This window comes from Bos javanicus, chromosome 16 (genome assembly GCF_032452875.1).
Source record: "Bos javanicus breed banteng chromosome 16, ARS-OSU_banteng_1.0, whole genome shotgun sequence".
Classification (NCBI taxonomy): Eukaryota; Metazoa; Chordata; class Mammalia; order Artiodactyla; family Bovidae; genus Bos; species Bos javanicus.
In genome coordinates this window covers 39,269,497-39,295,262 of record NC_083883.1, presented here as the reverse complement: position 1 = coordinate 39,295,262, position 25,766 = coordinate 39,269,497, and the positions used below count along the sequence as shown (strand labels likewise).

The 25,766-nt window shown below is 39.0% G+C and overlaps 1 protein-coding gene across 3 annotated transcripts in view; it reads right to left on the bottom strand.

Moving 5' to 3' along the window:
- The window catches only part of MROH9 (maestro heat like repeat family member 9), a 145,425-nt gene that overhangs the window by 77,854 nt on the left and 41,805 nt on the right, over positions 1-25,766 (bottom strand). For all 3 annotated transcript variants that reach the window (XR_009729921.1, XM_061382585.1, XM_061382584.1), the window contains exons 8-13: positions 24,003-24,127; positions 20,671-20,820; positions 6,688-6,842; positions 2,875-3,040; positions 1,613-1,755; positions 223-360 (exon numbers count right to left, since the gene is read on the bottom strand). Coding sequence is in view for 2 of the 3 variants with exons in the window: in XM_061382585.1 (XP_061238569.1) it covers positions 223-360; positions 1,613-1,755; positions 2,875-3,040; positions 6,688-6,842; positions 20,671-20,820; positions 24,003-24,127 (877 nt within the window). In the remaining variant the exon portion in view is untranslated. The remainder of the gene's footprint in view (positions 1-222; positions 361-1,612; positions 1,756-2,874; positions 3,041-6,687; positions 6,843-20,670; positions 20,821-24,002; positions 24,128-25,766) is intronic.

Sequence of the window (25,766 nt, the reverse complement as noted above, 5' to 3'; positions counted from 1 at the left end):
GAAGGATAATTTGGTATCTATATCATTAGGTAAGAGAGAAAGGCAAGGAAAAGTAAACCCCCCCCCCTCAAAAATAAGTGAAAAAGTAGAAGTTGAATGGCAATTCAGATTATTAAGAGAGATTTGGAAGTTTGGAGTGGATACTGACTGTGTTCCCACAGTTGAAGAAAGATGAAACGGGTAGGAAAGAGACAGAACATTTCTCAAAGCCCCTGCTCTTACTTGGCCACAAGGTAGACTCCGTGATGGTGAAACAGCACTTGGGAAAACTGGTTCCAGCAGTTCTTTCTCTTTAGAGCAGTATCCACCTCTTGAAGTCCAGAACAATTCAGCAGAACTCTCAGGGCATCCCGGGCATAGCTAAGGGCCCAAAAAAGAGAGTCATCACCTGCCAGTAGCCATTACATAACTAAATACAAATGACCTGGCTTTTCTACGATGGGCAGGATGCTGATTTGGGAAAGGGGATGCTTCAGAGGAAAACAGCACTAAATGGTCTTCATCTCTCCTGATTAACAGGGTGTGGGGGTGTGGAGTTAAACTGAAATTGTAGCATATAAAATCTAGGATTAATAATAGAGCAGCATATTAGTTTATTAAAAGCTTATTAGCAAAAGATGCTAAATGATATGAAAACATGCTAAAGGTGCCTGTTGATTGTCTTCTTTGGATGCTTTAAATAAATAGAATACATTCTTACCTACTTGAGATGATTTGGTGTATGTCTGCTTGAAAGAGAGTGGATTATATTAGCATACTTAATATCTTAATGGGACAGATTGTGTTTGAGAGTCCTGCCTGGCTTAGATGAGGGCAAATAGCAGACAGTTGGGTCCAGATTACCCTGCACAGTAGTAAACCTAACTGTAATCTCTTGGGCAAAAGAGAAAAGCTGAATTTACCTTATGTGGACAGAATGACAGGCTTCCCAAGTGGCACTAGTGGTAAAGAACCCAGCTGCCAATGCAGGACACGTAAGAGATGCGGGTTCAATCCCTGGGTTGGGAAGATCCCCTTGAGGAGAGCATGGCAACCCACTCCAGTATTCTCGCCTGGAGAATCCCATGGAGAGAATTTCCTGGTGGACTATATAGTCCATGGGGTTGCAAAGAGTCAGACATGACTGAAGTGACTTAGCATGCATGCATACATGGACAGAATGGCAGCATGCTATCATAAGCCCACCCATCACATCACCAACCACAAAGCAACTTTACATTTCACAAAACACATTTGGGCATATTATTTCACCTGACACCTAATTTACCCTGAGAGATTATTATCAGGGTAAATGGCAGAGCTAGTACATATCCAGCTTTGGACCTGCTGCTCCTCCCTACTCTTTCTCTCTGTGTGGTGGCCTCCCTTTGTGGCAGGAATAAACTGTGTTCTGTGGGAGTGATTTTTTTTTATACACTACATACACATTCAGGGAAGGTCCTAGCTTACTTTGAGGTACTTAGGGTAATTACTTTTGCAAAGGCATCCTACCCTTCTAAGGGGAGAAAACTATAATAAATGAATATACTGCACATGGGATTATGTAGTTCCAAAGGAACCCAAAGGAGTAGCACATTTCTTATTCAGTCTGAAACAAGCCCTAGTATCTCACAAAGGCCTGTCTTCTGTCATCAGTCGCAGGTTGCTGCTGTAAAAGAGTTGAAGCATGAGGGCCATCAAAAGCTGGGGGAAAAACTGGGCCACCGCTTTCTTGTAAGGACCAAGAGGCAGTAATGTGCACAGGGCCTGGGATGCCTGTAATGGAAAGGTTTGGCGTCAAGAATGTAACCATCTCCCTTTAAACCCAGTCAGCAGTGATGAGGGACGTGGAAAGGGAGGGACTCTGCAACCCTTCCCCCAACTTCCTTGAGGGAAACCTGAAGCGAGCATGTATACTCATTCATTCAATAATGGTCACTAAGTCCATTCTGAGGCAGGAACCGTGCCAAGCATTTTCTGGCCATGGGCTCCCAAAGCACTGTCAACAGTGCCTGACTGCCAAACTGGCAGGAATCAAGCTGGTTCCCAAGGAGGACACAGCTCCCCCAACTCCATGCCAACGTGGTTAATAACGCAGGTCCTCCCACTGCTTCAACAATCCAGGACAGTGAAATATTTAAGGGGGGACAGGGCGTACCAGGTCACTAACAAATTGTTTGGTGCCCTGACCACTACAATACCTACAATATCAGAGAAACATATCTCACCACCTCATGTTTACGGAACATTATCCATTTTTTCCTATTATATCTCTATAAGACTTGAATTTACTCTCAGGAGTGCCAGTGTGGGTGCTTGGGAGATATATAATGATGGCATGAATGAGATTAGGCCTTCACGTGCTTATCAAGTCTATGTGACCTGACTGGTGCCTACCTCTCCGATACCATCTCCTACACTTTCACCCTTGTTAGTTCTTTCCAGATGTTTTGACCTTGCTTCACTAACATACCAGGTAAACTCCCATCACTACATGGCTTTTGCCCTTCTCTCTGACTAGGACTCTCATGCCCAGGTACCTGCAAGGATCACTTCCTCACCTCATTCAGGTCTTTGATTAGATTACTATAGTAGAGAGACCTACCCTGAGCAATTTACCGAAACCCTCCCAGCCACTTCTTTTTCCTACCCTGCTTTATATCTCTTCTAAGCTTTGTATCATCTGACATATGACACATTTTTTTGGTTCATTGTCTGTGTCTCTTACGAGACTGTAAGCTTTGTGATCATGGGTGTGCATTGAGTGAATGAATGAATGAATGAATGAGAGCCAAACTGTGTCAAAGAAGTATGATTGAGTCTGTGGGCAGATAGGAATTTTCATGATTAAGAAAACAATGACAACAAACAGAAATTAATCATTGTGTTATTTACCGCCACAGGCATCATATTCGTAGCGTCGAGAGAGAAATGTTTTCTTTCTGTTATTATTTTCTCCATTTCTCTAGGCTTTCCTTTCAGTATCAACAAGATTGTCTTCAGTACATGAGGGACCACACTTGACTCAGAACCGGCTGCGTACCACATCAGTATCAAAATGCTGCAAACACAACCCCCCACCCCTGATCATGAGAATCATGCACTTTTCATTTCCTGCTCGACAGTGTGACTCAAATCAGGAAAACAATCTTGGTTTTACATGTTTATAGAGCAAAGAAACTTCAGACAAGTCCAAAACAAACTGATATTCCCATTCCCAAATGATCCCATTAAGATTTTTGTCCTTGAAAACAGAGGAAGAATTTTAATAAGGTCTTATGGAAAATACAGTCTCTCAGTCTGCAAGTTCATTTCCTACTATTATTTAAATATCTGTCCAGCTCAACATCAGGAACTGATCAGCTTCTGTACCCCATACTCTTCCTTCCACCTTGTGACCTTGTTTGTCCAGGGATAATTGAATATTTTAAAACTGGTATCGATATACAAATTAACATATATGTAAATAAATCAATGTGAAAAGCTAGATAAAAAGGTAATTAAATAAAAATCTACATAACTTAAAAATTAGAAAGTTAAATTTAAAAACTAAGCCATTTCCCCAAATGTCACATATCTAATCAGTTCACCAGATGTGACTAGAACCCCAGCTTCTCAGCTTCCAATTCCCAAGTTCCTTTCCCTACATACCTGCTACTCTTCAAGATTATTCTTATTGTTGCTCATTTTAAAAACAGTCCTCTGTCTTGGTATATTCTTGATAGCTTGTCAAGCCGTGCTGAGTTCTGAACTCTGTTGCTCATTCTCTCTGCATTTGGGTTCTTACTATGGGGCCCTGGCACTTCAGAACATGGACACACTCAGCTCTCTAGAACGCTAGTGCCAAATGCTTTTGTCTGCAAGGCTTATTCATAGAACCATGCTTAGAACCACATGGACATCAAATCTTTCAAGGCCTCTTCCGTTACCTCTTGATCGTATCCTCTGGCTGACTAGATCTTCTTTCTGTTTCTCCGTTTAAGCTTACCTACAAATTCCACTCTTTTTTACGTCCATCCTCACCTACTATTGCACAAGACCTGCTGGTGACCAGTTTAATAAAGTTCATCTAATTCTAATTATGTTTCCTTTCTGTACCTTCTCAGTCATACTGTTTATGATGGACTCATTGGCAGCTTTTATCTTATACTCATGTGGGTATATTCACTCTCCTCAACAAAATGCTTGAAGGCTGGGAATACTTTACACACAGTGCATACTCAGTTCCTACCTAAACAAGAAAACACTGAGTCTTATGAATATTTTTACTTTTCAAGAATTTCCTAAGTAGTAAAATCAGATCAGATCAGATCAGATCAGTCACTCAGTCATGTCCGACTCTTTGCGACCCCATGAATCGCAGCACGCCAAGCCTCCCTGTCCAACAACAACTCCCGGAGTTCATTCAGACTCACGTCCATTGGGTCAGTGATGCCATCCAGCCATCTCATCCTCTGTTCTCCCCTTCTCCTCTTGCCCCCAATCTCTCCCAGCATCAGAGTCTTTTCCAATGAGTCAACCCTTCGCATGAGGTGGCCAAAGTACTGGAGTTTCAGCTTTAGCATCATTCCTTCCAAAGAAATCCCAGGGCTGATCTCCTTCAGAATGGACTGGTTGGATCTCCTTGCAGTCCAAGGGACTCTCAAGTGTCTTCTCCAACACCACAATTCAAAATAATCAATTCTTTGGTGCTCAGTCTTCTTCAAAGTCCAACTCTCACATCCATACATGACCACAGGAAAAACCATAGCCTTGACTAGATGAACCTTTGTTGGCAAAGTAATGTCTCTGCTTTTGAATATGCTATCTAGGTTGGTCATAACTTTCCTTCCAAGGAGTAAGCGTCTATTAATTTCATGGCTGCAGTCACAGTCTGTAGTGATTTTGGAGCCCAGAAAAATAAAGTCTGACACTGTTCCCACCGTTTCCCCATCTATTTGCCATGAAGTGATGGGACCAGATGCCATGATCTTCGTTTTCTGAATGTTGAGCTTTAAGCCACTTTTTCACTCTCCACTTTTACTCTCATCAAGAGACTTTTGAGTTCCTCTTCACTTTCTGCCATAAGGGTGGTGTCATCTGCATATCTGAGGTTATTGATATTTTTCCCGGCAATCTTGATTCCAGCTTGTGTTTCTTCCAGCCCAGCGTTTCTCATGATGTACTCTGCATATAAGTTAAATCAACAGGGTGGCAATATACAGCCTTGACAAACTCCTTTTCCTATTTGGAACCAGTCTGTTGTTCCATGTCCAGTTCTAACTGTTGCTTCCTGACCTGCATATAGGTTTCTCAAGAGGCAGGTCAGGTGGTCTGGTATTGCCATTTCTTTCAGAATTTTCCACAGTTTATTGTGATCCACACAGTCAAAGGCTTTGGCATAGTCAATAAAGCAGAAATAGATGTTTTTATGGAACTCTCTTGCTTTTTCCATGATCCAGCAGATGTTGGCAATTTGATCTCTGGTTCCTCTTCCTTTTCTAAAACCAGCTTGAACATCAGGAAGTTCACGGTTCACATATTGCTGAAGCCTGGCTTGGAAAATGTTGAGCATTACTTTACTAGCGTGTGAGATGAGTGCAACTGTGCGGTAGTTTGAGCATTTTTTGGCATTGCCTTTCTTATGGATTGGAATGAAAACTGACCTTTTCCAGTCCTGTGGCCACTGCTGAGTTTTCCAAAGTTGCTGGCATATTGAGTGCAGCACTTTCACAGCATCATCTTTCACAAATACTTTCACAAATACTTTCACAAATACTTAGTAAAATACTTTGTGAATTTAAGCTTCCTTTAAAAATGCAATCTTTCAGTTGAAAAAAGTCAACAACAACAAGAACAACCAACAAAAAACCAATAAACTTGGTTGGCTTGTTGAAAAAAATCAACAAAATTGGTTTAGTGTTTTTTGAAATCATTGACCTCTTATAGACATTAATTTAATCCGTGTAACAGCTTCATAGATAAAAAGTTTCCTCATGTCATAGATTAGGAAATTGAGGATCATGATGTTTATGAAACTTACATGATGTCACACAGGATATAAGGGTCAATTTGTTTCCAAGGCCTGCATTCTTTCCATAATGTAACTTCCTGCCTATTACTCTCTTTTAGTAATAGAGAAGTAATACCTTCCCTTCCAATGTATGAACTATAGAAATGGAGTAATGTGATTTAATAAGCTCTTCTAATTTGGCTGTTAGATTTATAAAGTCATGTAGGCTCACATTAGCATCCTTTCTTCTTAAATATTTCTTATGATCCTGGATCATGAATTTCAAATAAACAGTTAAGGGACAGGGGTCTCCCAAGTATACTTGGGAATTTTTTTGTTTTATTATCTTATTGGTGGGTGGAAATATCTTAGGTCTGTCCTTCATAAATGAAAAAAAAAAAACCACTATGAATTCTATCACATATGGGGAAAAAAACCATTATTACTTTGAGGAGAGGTTTTTCAATGTGGGATGCACAACAGAACACAATTAAAGCCTCGAATAAATAATAACAATTATCATTTCTTGATTGTCTACTGTGTGTCATGTATTTTATGAAGCTACACATACTGTATATGATCTTAGTTAAGCCTTACAATCATCTCATGTGGTGTAAAAATAGACATTATCTTTCAGGAAAAAAAGAAACGAGATCTGACCTGCCCCGCTCTATCTGACTCTCAAGACTGAACAAACCCTGCATGAGGGGCCTTACTCATCTGCTGGTACTGGATAGTCCATAAGTTGAAAGATGACCTTCTTCGGTGAAGTACGTGTCAACAAGGTGATGACCCGCAACATAGCTTCCCTCAGAATGGGAGAATCATCTCCACACAATTGCTTATAAATAGTATCCACAATTTTAGACACCTGTAAAAGCAATTTCACAGGCCAATTAGAGTCTCTTGTTCCCTAGGCACTTATAAACCAAACATTTCTTAGACATTAAGAATTTAGTCTTTCTCAGAATAACCGAGGCAGCAACTAACACACAAATAAGCACCAATGGAAAATATATTTATGTGCTTTTTTACATAGTGAAATGATTATTTGCATGAGAAATTAACATGCATTTATTTTTTTCCTTGACGTTTTTAAAAAATGTAATACTATTTATTTGATTTCAAAAACATTTAAGTACTCCAAACATACAAACAAAATTAATAGGACATTGCAGATCATGTTTAGTACAGAAGGTTCTTGAACTTTCATTGGTGCAGTGGCTCTTGGCTTTGTTGACAATGCAGAGTTCTATGGTTTGTTTAAAAAAAGTTTAAAACTACTGTACTTCAGTGAAAGTGAAAGTCGCTCAGTCGAGTCCAACTCTTTGCGAACCCGTGGACTATACAGTCCATGGAATTCTCTAGGCCAGAATACTGGAGTGGATAGCCTTTCCCTTCTCCAGGGGATCTTCCCAACCCAGGGATCAAACCCAGGTCTCCTGCAATGCAGATGGATTCTTTACCAGCTGAGCCACAAGGGAAGCACTTCAGTGAAAAACTATCCAAAACAATTCTCATTCCAGCTGACCCTCTCCTTTTCCACAGCTAATAATGGCAGCGGGATGCTATGTCACTATATACAAAAACAAGACAAGCTTGGATGCCCACTGTAGTGTCCACAGGTCCAGTTCCACAGTGCACACCTTAACTACGGCCCCTCTGGAAGGCATTGCCCCGCAGCCTCCACACCAAACAAGGAACATTAAGAGTGTATCTCAGTTGCTTTGTTCTTTTACAAACTATACATATGTACAGTTGAGAACTTGGGATTTCTTGCCAATGACCATAAAGTTAACCCATAACCTTACAAATTAAAAAAAAAATGCCAGGAACATCTTAAAAAGCCTTGTCACACCAACAGCAAAGTGCAGAGTGAGGAGAATATGAGAGCCTTTTCATTTTAGAAATATGTACAACTTTGATAGTTTTCATACAGTTTTGTACAGTTTGATACACCCATGGTCACTTCATGTAAACCACTGACAATTACTAGAACACTTTGAGAGACTCAGACATGATCATGATCCAACTGGGTAATTAAACCTAATGAGGGCAACAGACACATCTCGTGCTTGCTGCCTCCATGAGAGTCGCTGCCTCCATGAGAGTCACCGCCTTCAAGTTTTATTGAGATCATAATTGACATAAAGCGTTGTATAAGTTTAAAGCATATAGCATAATGATTTGATGTCCATACATCGTGAAATGATTACCACAATAAGTTTAGCATACATCCATCATGCAAAATAAAAGGAAAAGAAAAAATATTTTCTGGTGAAGAACTCTTAGAATTTACTCTCAACAACTTGCATATATAATACACAGCAGTGTTAATTACATTTATCATGTTCTGCCATATATCCCTAGTACTTATTTATCTTCTAACTGGAAATTACACCTCCCACCAGCCTTTGGCAAGCCACAAATCCTATCTCCTTTTCTATGAATTTAATTTGTTTTTGAAATATAATTGACCTACAACACTTCCTTAGTTCCTGGTGTACAACATAGTGATTCCATATTTCTATATGTTACAAAATGTTCACCATGTAAATTTCTCATCTGTCATTGTGTGAAGATATTACATTATTCTTGGCTATGGTTGCCACACTGTAACTTTCATCCTAATTACTCACTCTAGGAGCCTCTCCAAGATCAGTGTGTTTGACCCACGTTCTTTCTGAATTACTGCTTCTGCCCTGGGTCTTTGAGCATATGAGTTTTACCGTGTATGCTTTAAGAGTAAAGTCTTTGTTTCTTACAGCCCTCTGACTCTCCTGAAAGCAAGGCTCAGAGGCCTTCAAAATCAGATATTCTGGGAGTTCATCTGTCTGGTGCAAACAGACCCCAAGCTGGCTAGCCCAATGTGGGCTTTAGATGTCTTACTCCTTGGGAAGAACCTCTGAAATTGTATTATCCTCTGCTTCATTGGTCTCCAACCTGGGGGTATGGATATTGACTGTATAGTGTCTCTGACTTCCTACCCATCTTATTGTGCTTCCTTCTTTAGTTCTTTAGTTGTAGATTTGTTTTTCTGCTAGTCTCCTAGTCTTTCTCATCAATAGTTGCTCTGTCAGTCAGTCAGTTCACTTGCTCAGTCGTGTCCGACTCTTTGTGACCCCACGAATCGCAGCACGCCAGGCCTCTCTGTCCAATCACCAAATCCCAGAGTCCACTCAAACTCACATCCATCAAGTCGGTGATGCCATCCAGTCATCTCATCCTCTGTTGTCCCCTTCTCCTTCTGCCCCCAATCCCTCCCAGCATCAGAGTCTTTTCCAATGAGTCAGCTCTTCACATGAGGTGGCCAAAGTACTGGAGTTTCAGCTTTAGCATCATTCCTTCCAAAGAACACCCAGGACTGATCTCTTTTAGAATGGACTGGTTGGATCTCCTTGGAGTCCAAGGGACTCTCAAGAGTCTTCTCCAGCACCACAGTTCAAAAGCATCAATTCTTTGGCCCTCAGCCTTCTTCACAGTCCAACTCTCACATCCATACATGACCACTGGAAAAACCATAGCCTTGACTAGATGGACCTTTGTTGGCAAAGTAATGTCTCTGCTTTTGAATATGCTGTCTAGGTTAGTCATAACTTTCCTTCCAAGCAGTAAGCGTCTATTAATTTCATGGCTGCGATCACCATCTGCAGTGACTTTGGAGCCCCAAAATATAAAGTCTGATGCTGTTTCCACTGTTTCCCCATATATTTGCCATGAAGTGATGGGACCAGATGCCATGATCTTAGTTTTCTGAATGTTGAGCTTTAAGCCACTTTTTCACTTTCCTTTTGCACTTTCATCAAGAAGCTCTTTAATTCTTTTACACTTTCTGCTAGAAGTGTGGTGGTGTCATCTGCATATCTGAGGTTATTGATATTTCTCCCGGCAATCTTCATTACAGCTTGTGCTTCTTCCAGCCCAGCGTTTCTCATGATGTATTCTGCATAGAAGTTAAATAAGCAGGGTGACAATATACAGCCTTGATGTACTCCTTTTCCTATCTGGAACCAGTCTGTTGTTCCATGTCCAGTTCTAACTATTGCTTCCTGACCTGCATATAGGTTTCTCAAGAGGCAGGTCAGGTGGTCTGGTATTGCCATTTCTTTCAGAATTTTCCACAGTTTATTGTGATCCACACAGTCAAAGGCTTTGGCATAGTCAATAAAGCAGAAATAGATGTTTTTCTGGAACTTTCTTGCTTTTTCCATGATCCAGTGGATGTTGGCTATTTGATCTCTGGTTCCTCTGCATTTTCTAAATCCAGATTGAACATCTGGAAGTTCACTGTTCACGTATTGTTGAAGCCTGACTTAGAGAATTTTGAGCATTACTTTGCTAGCGTGTGAGATGAGTGCAATTGTACGGCAGTTTGAACATTTTTTGGCATTGCCTTTCTTACGGATTGGAATGAAAACTGACCTTTTCCAGTACTGTGGCCACTGCTGAGTTTTCCAAAGTTGCTGGCATATTGAGTGCAGCACTTTCACAGCATCATCTTTCAGGATTTGAAATAGCTCCACTGGAATTCCATCACCTCCACTAGCTTTGTTTGTAGTGATGCTTCCTAAGGCCCGCTTGACTTCTCATTCCAGGATATCGGGCTCTAGGTGAGTGATTACATCATCATGATTATCAGGGTCATGAAGATCTTTTTTGTACAGTTGTTCTGTGTATTCTTGCCACTCTTCTTAATATCTTCTGCTTCTGTTACGTCCATACCATTTCTGTCCTTTATTGTCCCCATCTTTGCATTAAATGTTTTCTTGGTATTTCTAATTTTCTTGAAGAGATCTCTAATCTTTCCCATTCTGTTGCTTTCCTCTATTTCTTTGTACTGATCACTGAGGAAGGCTTTCTTATGTCTCCTTGCTATTCTTTGGAACTCTGCATTCAAATGGGTATATCTTTCCTTTTCTCCTTTGCCTTTTGCTTCTCTTCTTTTCACAGCTATTTGTAAGACTTCTTCAAACAACAATTTTGCCTTTTTACATTTCTTTTTCTTGGTAATAGTCTTGATCACTGCCTCCTGTACAATATCACGAACCTCTGTCCATAGTTCTTCAGGCACTCTATTGGATCTAATTCCTTGAATCTATTTCTCTCTTCCATTGTATAATCGCTAGGGATTTCATTTAGATCATACCTGAATGGTCTAGTGGTTTTCCTACTTTATTCAATTTCAGTCTGAATTTGGCAATGAGGAGTTCATGATCTCAGCCACAGTCAACTCCTGGTCTTGTTTTTGCGGACTGTATAGAGCTTCTCCATCTTTGGCTGCAAAGAATATAATCAGTCTGATTTTGGTGTTGACCATCTGGTGATGTCAATGTGTAGAGTGTTCTCTTGTGTTGTTGGAAGAGGGCATTTGCTATGACCAGTGCATTCCCTTGACAAAACTCTGTTAGCCTTTGACCTGCTTTGTTTTGTACTCCAAGGCCAAATTTGCCTGTTATTCCAGGTTATCTCTTAACTTCCTACTTTTGCATTCCAGTCCCCTACAATGAAAAGGACATCTTTTTTGGATGTTAGTTCTGAAAAGTCTTGTAGCCATTCAACTTTAGCTTCTTCAGCGTTACTGGTTGGGGCATAGACTTGGATTACCATGATATTGAAAGGTTTGCCTTGGAAAAGAACAGAGATCATTGTTGTTTTTGAGATTGTATTCAAGTATTGCATTTTGGACTCTTTTGTTTACTATCATTGCTACTCTATTTCTTCTAAGGGATTCTTGCCCACAGTAATAGATATAATGGCCATCTGAGTTAAATTCACGTATTCCAGTTTATTTTAGTTCACTGATTCCTAAAACATTGATGTTCACTCTTGCCATCTCCTGTTTGACCACTTCCAATTTGCCTTGATTCATGGACCTAACATTCCAGGTTCCTATACAATATTGCTCTTTATAGCATCGGACTTTGCTTCCAACACCAGTCACATCCACAACTGGGTGTTGTCTTTGCTTTGACTCCATCTCTTCATTCTTTCTGGAGTTACTGCTCCACTGATCTCCAGTAGCATATTGGGCACCTACCGACTTGAGGAGTTCATCTTTCAGTGTCCTGACTTTTGCCTTTTCATGCTGTTCATGGGGTTCCCAAGGCAAGAATGCTAAAGTGGTTTGCCATTCCCTTCTCTGGTGGACCATGTTGCATAGGTTTATTTTATTCTTTTTGATGTGATGGTAAATGAGATTGTTTCCTTAATTTCACTTTCTAATCTTTTATGGTTAGTGTATAGAAATGCAACATATTTCTGCATATTTATTTTTCGTCCTGCAACTTTACTGAATTCATTGATGAGTTTTAGTAGTTTTCTGGTAGCATCTTAAGAATTTTCAATCTATAGTATCACATCATCTGCAAACAGTAACAGTTTTACTTCTTCCTTTCCAATTGGATTCCCTTTATTTCTTTTTCTTCTCTGATTACTATGAATAAGACTTCTGAAACTATGTTTAATGAAAGTGGTGTTTAACTGTCTTGTTACTGATCTTAGAGGAAATACTTTCAGCTTTTCACATTGAGTATTATGTTAGATGTGGGTTTGTCATATATGGTCTTTATTGTGTTGAGGTATGTTCCCTCTGTGCCCACTCTCTGAAGAGTTTTTATCATAAATGGATGTTGAATTTTATCAAAAGATTTTTCTGCATCTGTTGTAATGATCACATAGATTTGTTCTTTAATTTTTTAATGTTTTATATCACATCATGATTGATTTGCAGATTTTGTAAAATCCTTGCATCTGTGGAATAAATCCCACTTGACCATGGTATATGATCCTTATAGTGTATTTTTGGATTTGGTTTGCTAACATTTTATTGAGGATCTTTACGTCTATGATCATCAGTGATATTGGTGTGTAATTTTCTTTTTTGTGTTTTTTAAACTATTTTTTAAATTATTTTATTTTATGTTTTATCTTTACAATATTGTATTGGTTTTGCCATATATCAACATGAATTAATTCTAAAGTATTCCTTCCTCTGCAATTTTTTGGGAACAGTTTTAGTAGCATAGATGTTTAGTAGATGTTAGTAGTATAGATGTTTAGTATAGTACAGATGTTTTCTCTAAATATTTGGTAGAATTTGCCTGTGAAGCTACCCATTCTGGAACTTTTGCTTGTTGAAAGTTTTTAAATCACAGTTTAAATTTCAGAACTTGCTATTAGTCTGTTCATATTTTCTATTTCTTCCTGGTTCAGTCTTGGGGGATTGTACCTTTCTGAGAGTTTGTCCATTTCTTCTATATTGTCCATTTTGGGGTGTATAGTTGCTTCTAGTAGTAGTATGATCCTTTGCATTTCTGTTGTATCCATTGTAACTTTTCCATTTTCATTTCTAGTTTTATTGATTTGGGTCCTCTCCCTTTTTTTTTTTTTTTTCTTTATGAGTCTGGCTAAAGGTTTATCAGTTTTTAAAATACTTTCAAAGAACCATCTTTTATTTTTATTGATCTTTTCTTTCTTTAGTCTATATTTCATTTATGTCTGCTCTGATCTTTATGATTTCTTTTTTCCTACTAACTCTGAATTTTTTTTTATTCTTTCTCTAGTTGCTTTAGGTGTAAGTTAGACTGTTTATCTGAGATTTTTCTTGTTTTTTGATAACCTCATATCGCTTTAAGCTTAGCTCTTAGAACTGCTTTTGCTGCATCCCATAGATTTTAGATCATTGTTTTAATTTTCATTTGTTTCCAGGTATTTATTTCCTCTTTGATTTCCTTAGTGATCCATTGGTTGTTTAGTAGCATATTGTTTAGGTTCCATGTATTTGTGCTTTTCAGAAAAGACAATGGCACCCCACTCCAGTACTCTTGCCTGGAAAATCCCATGGACTGAGGAGCCTGGTGGGCTACACAGTCCATGGGGTCGCTAAGAGTTGGACGTGACTGAGCGACTTCACTTTCACTTTTCACTTCCATGCATTGGAGAAGGAAATGGCAACCCATTCCAGTGTTCTTGCCCGGAGAATCCCAGGGACGGGGGCAGCCTGGTGGGCTGCTGTCTATGGGGTCGCACAGAGTCGGACACGACTGAAGTGACAGCAGTAGTAGTAGTAGTAGTATTTGTGCTTTTTAGTTTTTCCCTTATAGTTGATTTCTAATCGCATATTGTTGTAGTTGGAAAAGATGTTTGATATGATTTCAATTTTATAAATTTAATGAGGCTTGCTTTGTTGCCCAGAACTATCCTGGAGACTGTTCCATGTGCTCTTTAAAAGAATGTATATTCTGCTGCTTTCAGATGGAATGCTCCATCTAAATATCATTAGTCTATCTAGTCTAATGTGTCACCTGTATCTCCTTATTGATGTTTTGTCTAGATGATCTGTCCATTGCTGTAAGTGGGATGATAAATTTTCCCACTATGATTGTGTTGCTGTTATTTTCTCCTTTTGTGTTTGATAATGTTTGTCTGATATATTGAGGTGCTCTTATGATGGGGGGACATAGAAACTTACAATTGTTATTTCTATTCCTTGGATTGATCCCTCAATCATTATGTAGTGTCCTTTTTTTGTCTCAGATAACAGGCTTTATATTAAAGTCTATTTTGTCTGATAAGTATTGCTACTTCAGCTCTCTTTTGATTTCTATTTGCATGGAATATCTTTTTCTATCCCCTCACTTTTGTCTGTATATGTCTCTAGATCTTAAGTAGGTCTTTTGTAGGCTGCATATATATGAGTCCTACTTTTGTATCCATTCAGCCAATCTATGTCTTTGGTTGGAGCCTTTATTCCATTTATATTTAAGGTAATTATCAATATGTGGATTCTTATTGCCATTTTGTTGATAGTTTTGAATTTGTTTTTTGTAGATATTTTCCTCCCTTTCTTCTTTTGTGATTTGATGACTATCTTTAGTGTTGTGTTTTGTTACCTTTTTTGTGTGTATAACCATTACAAATTTTTGATTTGTGGTTACCATGACATTTGGGATAGCAGTCTATATATATGTGCATGATTATTTTAAGTTCCTGATCTCTTAATTTCAAATGCATTTTTAATATCCTGCATTTGTACTCTTCTTCTCTCATGATTACTGATTTTGATATCATATTTGTCTGTGGATAATCTCCTACATTTACTGGTGAGCTACTACTTTCATAATTTTTTTTGTTCCTACTTGTAGTCTCTTATTTTCCACTTTGAGAAGTTTCTTTAGCATTTATTGTAAAGCTAGTTTGGTGGTGCTGAATTCTTGTAGCTTTTGCTTGTATGTAAAGCTTTTGATTTATCTATCAAATCTGAATGAGATTATTTCTCTTTTATCACTTTAAATATATTATTCCACTCCCTCTTGGTCTACAGTTTCTGCTAACAAATCAACTGATAACTATTTGGGAATTTCTTTGTTATGTTATTTGTTGCTTTTAATGTTTTCTCTGTGTTTAAGTTTTGTCAATTTGATTACAGTGTATCTCTGCATGTTCTTGCTTGGATTAGTCCTGTATGGGATTCTCTGTGCTTCTTGAATTTAGGTGATTGTTTCCTTTCCTGTGTTAGGGACATTTTCAGCTGTTATCTTTTCAAATATTTTCTCAGCTTATTTCTCTCCCTGTTCTACTTCTGGGACATCTATAATGTGAATGTTGGTGTATTTGACCCCGTTGTCTCTTAAACTGTCCTCACTCCTTTTCGTTCTATTTTCTTTATTCTGTTCTGCAGCAGTCATTTCCAATATTTTGTTTTCCAACTCACTGATTCATTATTCTGCCTCACATATTCCACCCTTAATTCCTTTGAGTGTATTTTTCGTTTCAGTTATTGTATTCTTGTGGAGAAAGCAATGGCACCCCACTCCAGTACTCTTGCCTGGAAAATCCCATGGATGGAGGAGCCTGGTGGGCTTACAGTCCATGGGGTTGCTAAGAGTCGTACACGACTGAGCGACTTCACTTTCACTCTTCACTTTCATGCATTGGAGAAGGAAATGGCAACCCACTCCAGTGTTCTTGCCTTGAGAATCCCAGGGATGGGGAAGCCTGGTTGGGCTGCTGTCTATGGGGTCGCACGGAGTCGGACATGACTGAAGCGACTTAGCAGCAGCAGCATTGTATTCTTGAAACACAAGTTGTATACACACACACACACACACACACACGTGTGCACATGAAGTGAAGTGAAAGTCACTCAGTTGTGTCTGACTCTTTGCAACCCCATGGACTGTGGCCCACTAGGCTCCTTTGCCCATGGAATTATCCAGGCAAGAATACTGGAGTGGGTAACCTTTCCTTTTTCCAGGGGATCTTCCTAACCCAGGGATTGAACTCAGGTCTCCCACATTGCAGGTGGATTATTTACTATTTGAGCCACCAGGGAAGCCCAAAGAAATTGGGCTTCAAAGAGATTGAAAGTACTCAAGAAATTGAGCACTGAAGAATTGATGCTTTTGAACTGTGTTGTTGGAGAAGACTATTGAGAGTCCCCTGGACTGCCAGGAGACCAAACCAGTCAATCCTAAAGGAAATCAGTCCTGAATATTCATTGGAAGGACTGATGCTGAAACTGGAGCTCCAATAGTTTGGCCACCTGATGTGAAGAACTGACTCATTAGAAAAGATCCTGATGCTGGGCAAGATTGAAGGCAGGAGGAGAAGGGGATGACAGAAGATGAGTTGGTTGGATAGCATCACTAACTTGATGGACATGAGTTTGAACATGCTCCAGGAGTTGGTGATGGACAGGGAAGCCTGGCGTGCTGCAGTCCATGGGGTTGCAAAGAGTCAGACACAACTGAGTGACTGAACTGAACTAAACTGATTGTATTCTTGATAAAAACTTCTTGTGACTTCTTGTTCTGTGAATCCATTCTTTTCCCAAGTTCTTGAATCATCTTTATGTTCATTACTCTGAACTCCTTTCTTGGATAGATTGCCTTTTTCCACTTCATTTCACTTAGTTGTCCTTCTGAAGTTTTAGCTTGTTCCTTTGTCTGGAACATTTCTTTGCCATCTATTTCTCGGTCTTTTTTCTAAATTTCTCTTTGTATTTTTATGCATGTAGTAGGTTAGTTATGTTTCTTGACCTTGGAGAAGTGGCCCTCTGTAGGGGATGTCCTATGTATCACAGCAGTACATTTTCCTCTTATTACCCAATGGCCAGGAACTAACTGGCCCCAGGGTAGTTTCTGACCTGTGTTTGCACACTCAGATCTGCAGGCTGTGGAATTATGATTTTCTTAGTCTAATGTCTGCCCCCTGGTCGGGGAGGCTGGATTAGAGGCTTGTGCTGGCTTCCTGGAGGGAGGAGTAAGTGCCTGCCCTCTGGTGGGTAGAAATGGGTCATGGTTCTCTTGCGGACAGGAACGTGTCAAGGGGTGTATCTGTTGGTGGCTGTGGGCTCAGGAAGTCTTTAGGCAGCCTGTCTGCTGATGGGTGTGGCTGTGTTCCCACTCTGTTGTTTGACCTGAAGGGCCCCAGCACTGAAGCCTACAGGCTGTTGCATGGGGCCAGGTCTTGGTGCCAAAGACCCAAACAAGATATTTTACTCATGTAGATGAACACTCCCCAATATGTCCACCACCAGCTTTTATGACCCCAGAGAGAGCGAGAGCTTCTCCTTGCCTTCTCAGGAAACCCTCCAAGACCAGCAGGTAGTTCTGGCCCAGGCTTCTATGAAATAACTACTTTTATCCTGGATCCTCTTACACACAAGAACTTGTGTGTGCCTTCCAAGAGTGATGTCTCTGTTTCTCTTAGTCTTGCAGACCTCCTGCAGTCAAGCCTTACTGATATTCAAAGCCAAATACTCTGAAGACTCCTTCTCCTAATGCTGGTCCCCTAAGCTGGGGAGCCTGGCATGAGACTCAGAGCTCTCACTTCTGGGAGAACTTCTGTGACATTATTATTTTCCGGTTTGTGGGTTACCCACCTGAGTGCTATGGGATTTGATTATATCACTACTGTGCCCCTCCTACTGTTTCATTGTGGTTTCTTCTTTGTGTCTTTGATGTAGAATATCTTTTTTGGTATGGTCCAGTCCTTTTTGCCAATGGTTGTTCAGAGGTTAGTTGTGATTTTGGTGCATTTGTGAGAAGAGGCAAACTCAGGTCCCTCTACTCCACTGTCTTGTCTCCAACCCCTCTTCACTTTTAAATGAGTTTTAGCTAGACCTGGAATTCTTCTCAAACCAAAGGTTGTATATTCAACATCAAGCTTAATCTACCCACCTCACCTCACTTCTTATTTCAAAAATGCTTCTCAGAGGTTATAAGCTGAAAAGTTGGTTGATGTAAATTTATATTCCATTGCAGTTTCCTTATGTACAATTGAATTATCTGTGTACAACCCTTTACTCTGGGGCTTCCCTGGCGACTCAGCAGTGAAGAATCCACCTGCAATGCAGGAGTCTCAGGAGACACAGGTTCAATCCTGGGATTGGGAAGATTCCCCTGGAGGAGGGCATGGCAACCCATTCCAGTATAATTGCTTGGAGAATCCTATGGACAGAGGAGCCCAGCAGGCTACAATCCATTGGATTGCAGAGTTGGAATTGACTGAAGCAACTTAGCATACATTCAACCCTTTACTCTAAACAAGTGTTTACTGTAAAATATTCATCCTACCAAGATGAACATGAGATGGAAGACATAAACCATTGTTATTCTCCACAGATCTCTTAACTACTAGGTTTGGAGCTTTTTCTTCTCATCCTCCCCCTACTACTATAAATTCAGCATGCCCCTAAAACGAGCCAGCTATGTTACTGTATGTTCAATTGTAGAAAAGATGATTTTTTTCAATCCTCGAGGAAGGATGTGCTGGATTAGATTATTTAGAAACTGTAAGCCCACAAACTATATTTGAAATTTAGGAGTTTTCAGGAAAATTTTAATGCATTTTTTCCTTATAACTGACTGTAGAACCTAACCCTGTTCAAGAATCCACTGTATTCAGTAATTCAGTTCTTTGTGGGAGCTGGGGAAATAAATTGCTAAACCCAGGTTTGTTCATTTTTTCTCCCTAGTTAATGATTTTTGTAGAACAGGTTAATTTTACACATCTAGTTTTCTATTTGGCTTCTCTTCCTCTCTATGACCTGATATGGCTTTACCTAGATTCCTTTCCTCACTGCATGAGAGGAGAACTTTATTTTGTTAAGGAAATGACTGTTGCCCTCAAGCTTGCTTTGCTTTGCCTTTTGGAATGCTCTGCTTGCCTTTGCTCTGCTTGCCTTTTGGAATGCTCCTGACTATATTAGCATGGGAGTTTGTAAGAAGCATTACTTCCTTTTTCCTGCTCTCTGAATTTGTGTGCAAGCACTCAGTTTATCTATAATCACGTAACACTGCTATGTCAAGAGAGGGAATTGGGAGGTCAGCCCTTATGTCTCCATCAGAGCTGGTTTAATGGGCATATGACCTATGCAACTGCATAAGGTCCCATATGCTGAAGGTCCATCAGTTTGTTTAAATCTCTGCTGTCACTGTATTGAATTTTTAATAAGTTTTCCCTTTAGCTTGTGTTTTTAAATAAACTCCCAAAGGACAGTGGAGCCTGCGTGTACATGGAGGAGATAAGTACAATATGTGAGTCAGTGAAAGCCTCTCAGTCATGTCTGACTCTGCAAACCCATGGACTATACAGTTCATGGAATTCTCCAACCCAGAATACTGGAGTGGGTAGCTGTTCTCTTCTCCAGGGAATCTTCCCAACCCAGGGATTGAACCCAGGTCTCCTGCATTGCAGGTGGATTCTTTACCAACTGAGCCGCCACCAGATGGGCCCAAGAATGTGAGTCAGTAGCCTCTTTCAGAGGTAGCATTCACAATGCCCTAAGGCCATAGAACTCCAGTGGCTACATTAGTGTGTAGGGGGAAATCAAAACTGGTATAAGATAAGCATTTATTGATGCTTCAGTCAATTAGGCTGAAAATGACAACAGAGGAAAGAGAAAGATGTGGCAATCCATAAATTGTTTTCCTTCCGATCTTTCCTTATTCATGAGTAAGATGGTGATAGAGAGTGTTAAAGAATGTGTGAATGACAAGAAGTTGAATAAAGACAATTAAGTTAGTTTTGTGTAGTGTTTATAACTCTTTTGGCAAGAATAAAATGCATATGCATGCATAAGCTATGAAATAGGAATTGTAGTATTTTGTTAAGTTGTGTGGTCTTACATTTGCATTTATAACTGGCATTGCACAATATAAAGGTGGGCTGCAGAATTCATGCTAAAACTTTAAATTTTTAGTTTTTTTTTTTAATTAGAAAATAACCCCATGATAAATTGAGGAGGCGGAGCTTCATACGTTTGTACATTTAATACTACTTTTTTCTATGTTTTGAATAAGAAGTCCTACATTTTAGTTTGCACTGGGACCCACAAATATGTGGCCAGCCCTACAGCAAACTGAGGGCTCTTAAAACTGTCCTTAATGGTTACACAGGGTATTTCAATTATAGTTGTACTATTTTATTGTTGTTAATGTATTTCTTTAAAATTTGAAGCAAGTATAGCAAAATGTTACAATTTCGTATGATTGGTGGTTGGATGTTCATTACACTAGTTTTGAAACTTTTCTTCATGCTTGAACTATTTCATACAAAAAGCTTCATTTGACTGAAGTGACATAATGAACAATGACAAGAAATATATATGAAAAGAAGTAGGCATATAACAAAGTCAGAAAAAGCCCATTCGAGAATGTACTCTGTACTCCTCCACTCATTGTGAAATATCTTACCATGGTGACCTTATGGGCATTGCATTCCAGAGTCAGTTTCAGTATGGTTGCTGCCTCAGATGCAATTGATTGATCAGGTACAGAGAGTTTCATCAGGAGACTCCACACAAAGTCAGTCAGCAAGGGTGGCAATAAGGTTTTTCCTACACTCTGAAACCAAAAAGAAAAATCATGATCTCACACCTTACTTATATCAACAAAGACAACTACATGATTTTTGTGGGTTTTAGGTACCTTTGCTGTTGTCAGCCTCTTCCTCCATTAAACATATTAAAAATTACACTTTACACTGTGTTAGTATTAAGATGACTGTCATTTAAACTTAATCATATCTATTTTTCATCTTATTTTAAAAGCAATTAAAACATTTTTACCTGAATAAGTCAGCTCTGGGGCAAGCCAGGGAGAAGTGGGAAACCATATCATTAAAATTTAGAGCAACTATAAAATATTGATTTAACCCCATTTCAGCTATTCAAATACTAAAAACTATTGTGAAGTTCTTAAGCTTTGGAAATAAGCTCGTTCAGATCCAAAACAAACATGATTTGTGGAAGATGAAGGAAAGGATAGGATAAGAAAGGAAGGGCCACTGAAGGGTGTGTATTTTTCTCTTTTTCAGAGAAGCATCAAGAAGTGGGAAGAGAAAAAAGGCCAATATGTCTATGATTGAGGCACAACAACTGCAATTCAAACAATCTCTTTTTAAAGTTAGAGGAACATCCATGGACCATAAAATACGAACAAAATCACAGTACTATGGATCTCTCAGTTAAGAAAGACAAATGAACCACATTTTCTCCCTTTCTAAATGTATATGTATATATACAAAACTTCTTTTGTGTGTGTGTGTGCATGCCATTCTCTGAAATACAGAAAGTATTCAATATTGCCAATAACAGCTTTTCAGCATCCCTGTTAAAGGAATGGAGCATACATCTTTCTGGTCAGTAGGGAAGGATTGAGGTCTAATTGAAAACTGATGACCACCAGGCTCCCTCCTACTGAGCAGACAGGTGAGGTATAGTATTTTTGGAAAGCTATGAAAGAAAGATAAAGGATGGTCACTAAGGCTTAGTGAGGTGAACAGAATATCATAGTTGGCTATACTTTCAGAAAGTCAGATTTGATTGTACAAGATGTTGAGTTAAAAAAAAATCATTGAAGAGGGGATATTCTTTTGGGACATTTGTTTATTCAACAAAATAGCTTAGTGTCTATTAAGAGTTGTGGAAGGAGCAATTCCTAGTGAAACTTAGAGATAGTGTTAGAAGTTTCTGTCATGTGAAGGTAGAATGGAGAAAAACAAACCTGACTCCATATTGGATCTATTCTTTTAACTCTAGCCTTTGTGCTCCATAACCTGTGATTAGAAATGCTGGCTTTGCACTTTTATCTCAAATAGTAAAAGAGTGTTGCCTATAGCCTGAAATAAAATACTAGCCCTTTCTCAACAATGTTCTGCCTCCTAGTCTTGACCTTTAAAGTATAACACATTTCCATTCATATAGAGGTTAAATGTTGAAGACAAGAAAATAACAGTTGTCTTTCTGAAGGTTTATGGGAGCATTGTGACCAGACCATCCTGGACAGCTGCAGAAACATAAGTTTCCAACAACCAGCCACACCTCCTCCATTTTTAGTATAAAAGAAGCTTAAATTCTAAGTCCAGTAAGATGGTTCCTTGGGATACTAGTCAACCATCTTCTTGGGTTTTCTGGTTTTCCAAATATGTTGCTATTTCTTATCCCAACACCTTGTCTGTTGATTTATTGGCCTATTGTGTGCTGAGTAGTATGAACTTGGACTCAGTAACAAAGGTATAGATATGACAGTAGAGTACATCAAATGATAGACTCCCTTATAAAACGTGATCTAGCTCTCTTGGCTAAAAACCTTGATGCGTATCCTCCGATTTGCATCCTCTGGACTTTGTTGTTGTAAATGGTCCTGTTGGTTTCCTTACTACAACCTTAGATTCTCTCACCTACCTGTCCCAATCTACCTTTGAAAGTCCCTTCCTCCGGATTTTGTAGCTACTGCTCTTGCACACAGTGCTGTCCTAGGCCTGTTTTGATCTCACAGTTGGGAACTGAGTAATAGAGGTCATGAACACAAGGACCAGGGCACCCTCCCCAAATCCAGGATTTCTAAATCTTATGGACATTGAAGTCAGGTGAGAGGACACCAAGCTGGAAGTGGAGATAGTAAGCGTCATAAAGCACTTGAAAGAGACAGACCCTGAGGAGGCTGCTAGTGCTAGGCTCACTAGCTAATTGTGGGTCTCAGGATTTCAATTCCAGGGCTCTGGAGTTAAGAATGGAAGAATGTAGATGGACTTTCTAGTAAACCTAGATGGATGCTTAGTTTCTTCATGTAAATAGAAAACTTTATAGTTAACCAGGCTTGTGACTTCTGAGGGGAGGTGGATTAAGAATAATGCTTGATTTTGGAAAGATGCATCATAATGCAGATGCATATTTAAGGATATCTATGTGGTCTTTTTTATTGTATTATTTGAGATGTATTGCTTCCATATCTCCACAGCCTCCCACAATTCTATCTGCCTCAGTGTGGGAGGGCAAGACAATGCTTTATGTATGTAGTTTCAGGAGAAAATCTAAGACCCTTCAATTCAAGAGATAAGCTAGCCTGAAGGGCCTCTCCAGCCGGTTTTGCTGAACTATTGATTCCTGTGTAGCTAGAAGAGCGTTGGACAGCATGATTCAGGCACCTGTGCCGGATGACCTCGCAAGCATATGAATAAGCATATATACTTTGAAGAAGGTGAAAGAGTGTATAGAGATGTAGAGTCTCATGATTTTCCCTAAGGTTGGGTCAATGTAGAAATTACTTACTTAGTACTAAGGTTTATCACTTAAACTTAAGAAGTTTTTAAAATTTAATAGGTTTTTAAAAGATATACCAAATTATTTTGATGTTTGCTGAGTAAATTATAATAGCATTGAAAAACCTCTTAATTGCTGACTTCACTAATTTTTCTAGAAAACCAGAAGTTTCCCATCTTTAGTAACTTATTAGCCAAACAAAAAGAAGCATAACAACTAGGAAACACTTACCTCATTTTGCTTTCTGTAAGAATTACCTAGTAAATAATGTAAATTGCTATGTTCTGGAGTAATAGGCATAATTCTTATTAACAGATGAAGATCAAGAAGCCAAATACTCTATCATTTACTCTTTGCTTTACTGAATTTAATTTAAATAAAAGAGAAAAAATCTATTAATATAAATTTTGTTGAAATAAGTTGCCATTAAAAGTAATTTACACATGAAACAAAAGCTATAGGATAAAGTGGGAGCTAAGTTACCTGAGCAATTTTACTTTTGTCTTTTTGCAAATTCTTGGGTAGAAATTCTGTACCAGAGGAAGAAGGCTGGATACAATGATTTCCAGGCTTATCATACTTTTTATTTTTACTTTTTGCAGTACCCTCTGTATTAAGGAAGAAAGTTTAAGATTTTCATTTGACCACTGGTTCCTTCCATAACATTGCTATTTCTAGTTTCCTCTTCCTGCCCAATTCTGGGAATGTAAAATTTTCTGAATGTTTAACTCTCTGCTGAAAGTTTAGTCACATAAAATATTAATATTATGACCAGAATTTATAAAGTGTTAAGAGAAGTCTCTGTGGAGGACATATATAATTTTAATAGGATGACCAAGTATCAAGTACATTTCGGCCATCAAATGCATAGTTCAGTGCAATGGAAGAGCTACTGCTAAGTTGGAAAGTCTATTGGTAAAAGAGCAGACTTGGAGGCATTTTGCAAAGAACTGAGGGAGTGGTATAGCAACAAAGAGAAAAGCTTTCAAATAAGCTTCACGTGCAGATGTCTTTAGTTCTAGAAGAGGTAGATTTTAACTGAATTTTTATTTGCTAACAGCTTTGTAGAGATATAATCAATATGAAACATATTTAAAGTGTATAATTTGGTAAGTTCTTAAAAGGAAAGGCTACCCACTCCAATATTCTGGCCTAGAGAATTCCATGGACTACAGTTCATGGGGTCGCAAAGAGTCTGAGTGTATTTCAAAAAGGACATGACTGAGCGACTTTCACAAATGACATATATATATATATATATATATATATATATATATATTCAATTCAGTTCAGTTAAGTTGCTTAGTCGTGTCTGACTCTTTGCGATCCCATGAATCGCAGCATGCCAGGCCTCCCTGTCCATCACCAACTCCCAGAGTTCACCCAAACTCATGGGCATCGAGTCGGTGATGCCATCCAGCCATCTCATCCTCTGTTGTCCCCTTCTCCTCCTGCCCCCAATCCCTCCCAGAATCAGGGTCTTTTCCAATGAGTCAACTCTTCGCATGAGGTGGCCAAAGTACTGGAGTTTCAGCTTCAGCATCAGTCCTTCCAATGAACACCCAGGACTGGTCTCCTTTAGGATGGACTGGTTATATATATGTATATGCCCATAAGAGTATTACTGCAATAAAAAAGATTTATTCCCTCCAGAAGTTTCTTCCTGTCCTTTCATAATTGCTCAAACCTGCTACTGGATACACACTATAGCACTTCCTGATTCAAAGATACACACAGATCTGCATTCTTTCATTTGTATTTTATAATTTCATGTAAGTGGAGCAATTTAGTATGTGCTGCTCTTCTGTTGCTTGGCATCTTTCATTCAGCAAAATTATTTGCAATTCATTCACATTATTGTATTTGTCAGTAGCTGATTGATTTCTCTGTGATAAATACTACCCCATTGTACATATATACCATCATCTATGTATTCATTTGCCTCTTGGTGGACATTTGGTTGTTTCCAGTTTTTGGCTATTAAAAATAAAGATCCTGTCAACATTCATGTACAAGTCTTTGAGTGGATATTTGCTTTCATTTCTTTTAGGAATGACTGGAGGAATGACTGAAGAATGACTGGATCATATGGTAGATGTGTGTTTGACTTTTTAGGATACTGCTAAATTATTTTCCAAAGTTGTATCATTTCACATTCCCTCTGACACTGTATGGCTCAGATGGTAAAGAATCTCTGGCCTGTAAGGCAGAAGACTCAGGTTCGATTCTTGGGTTGGGAAGACCCCC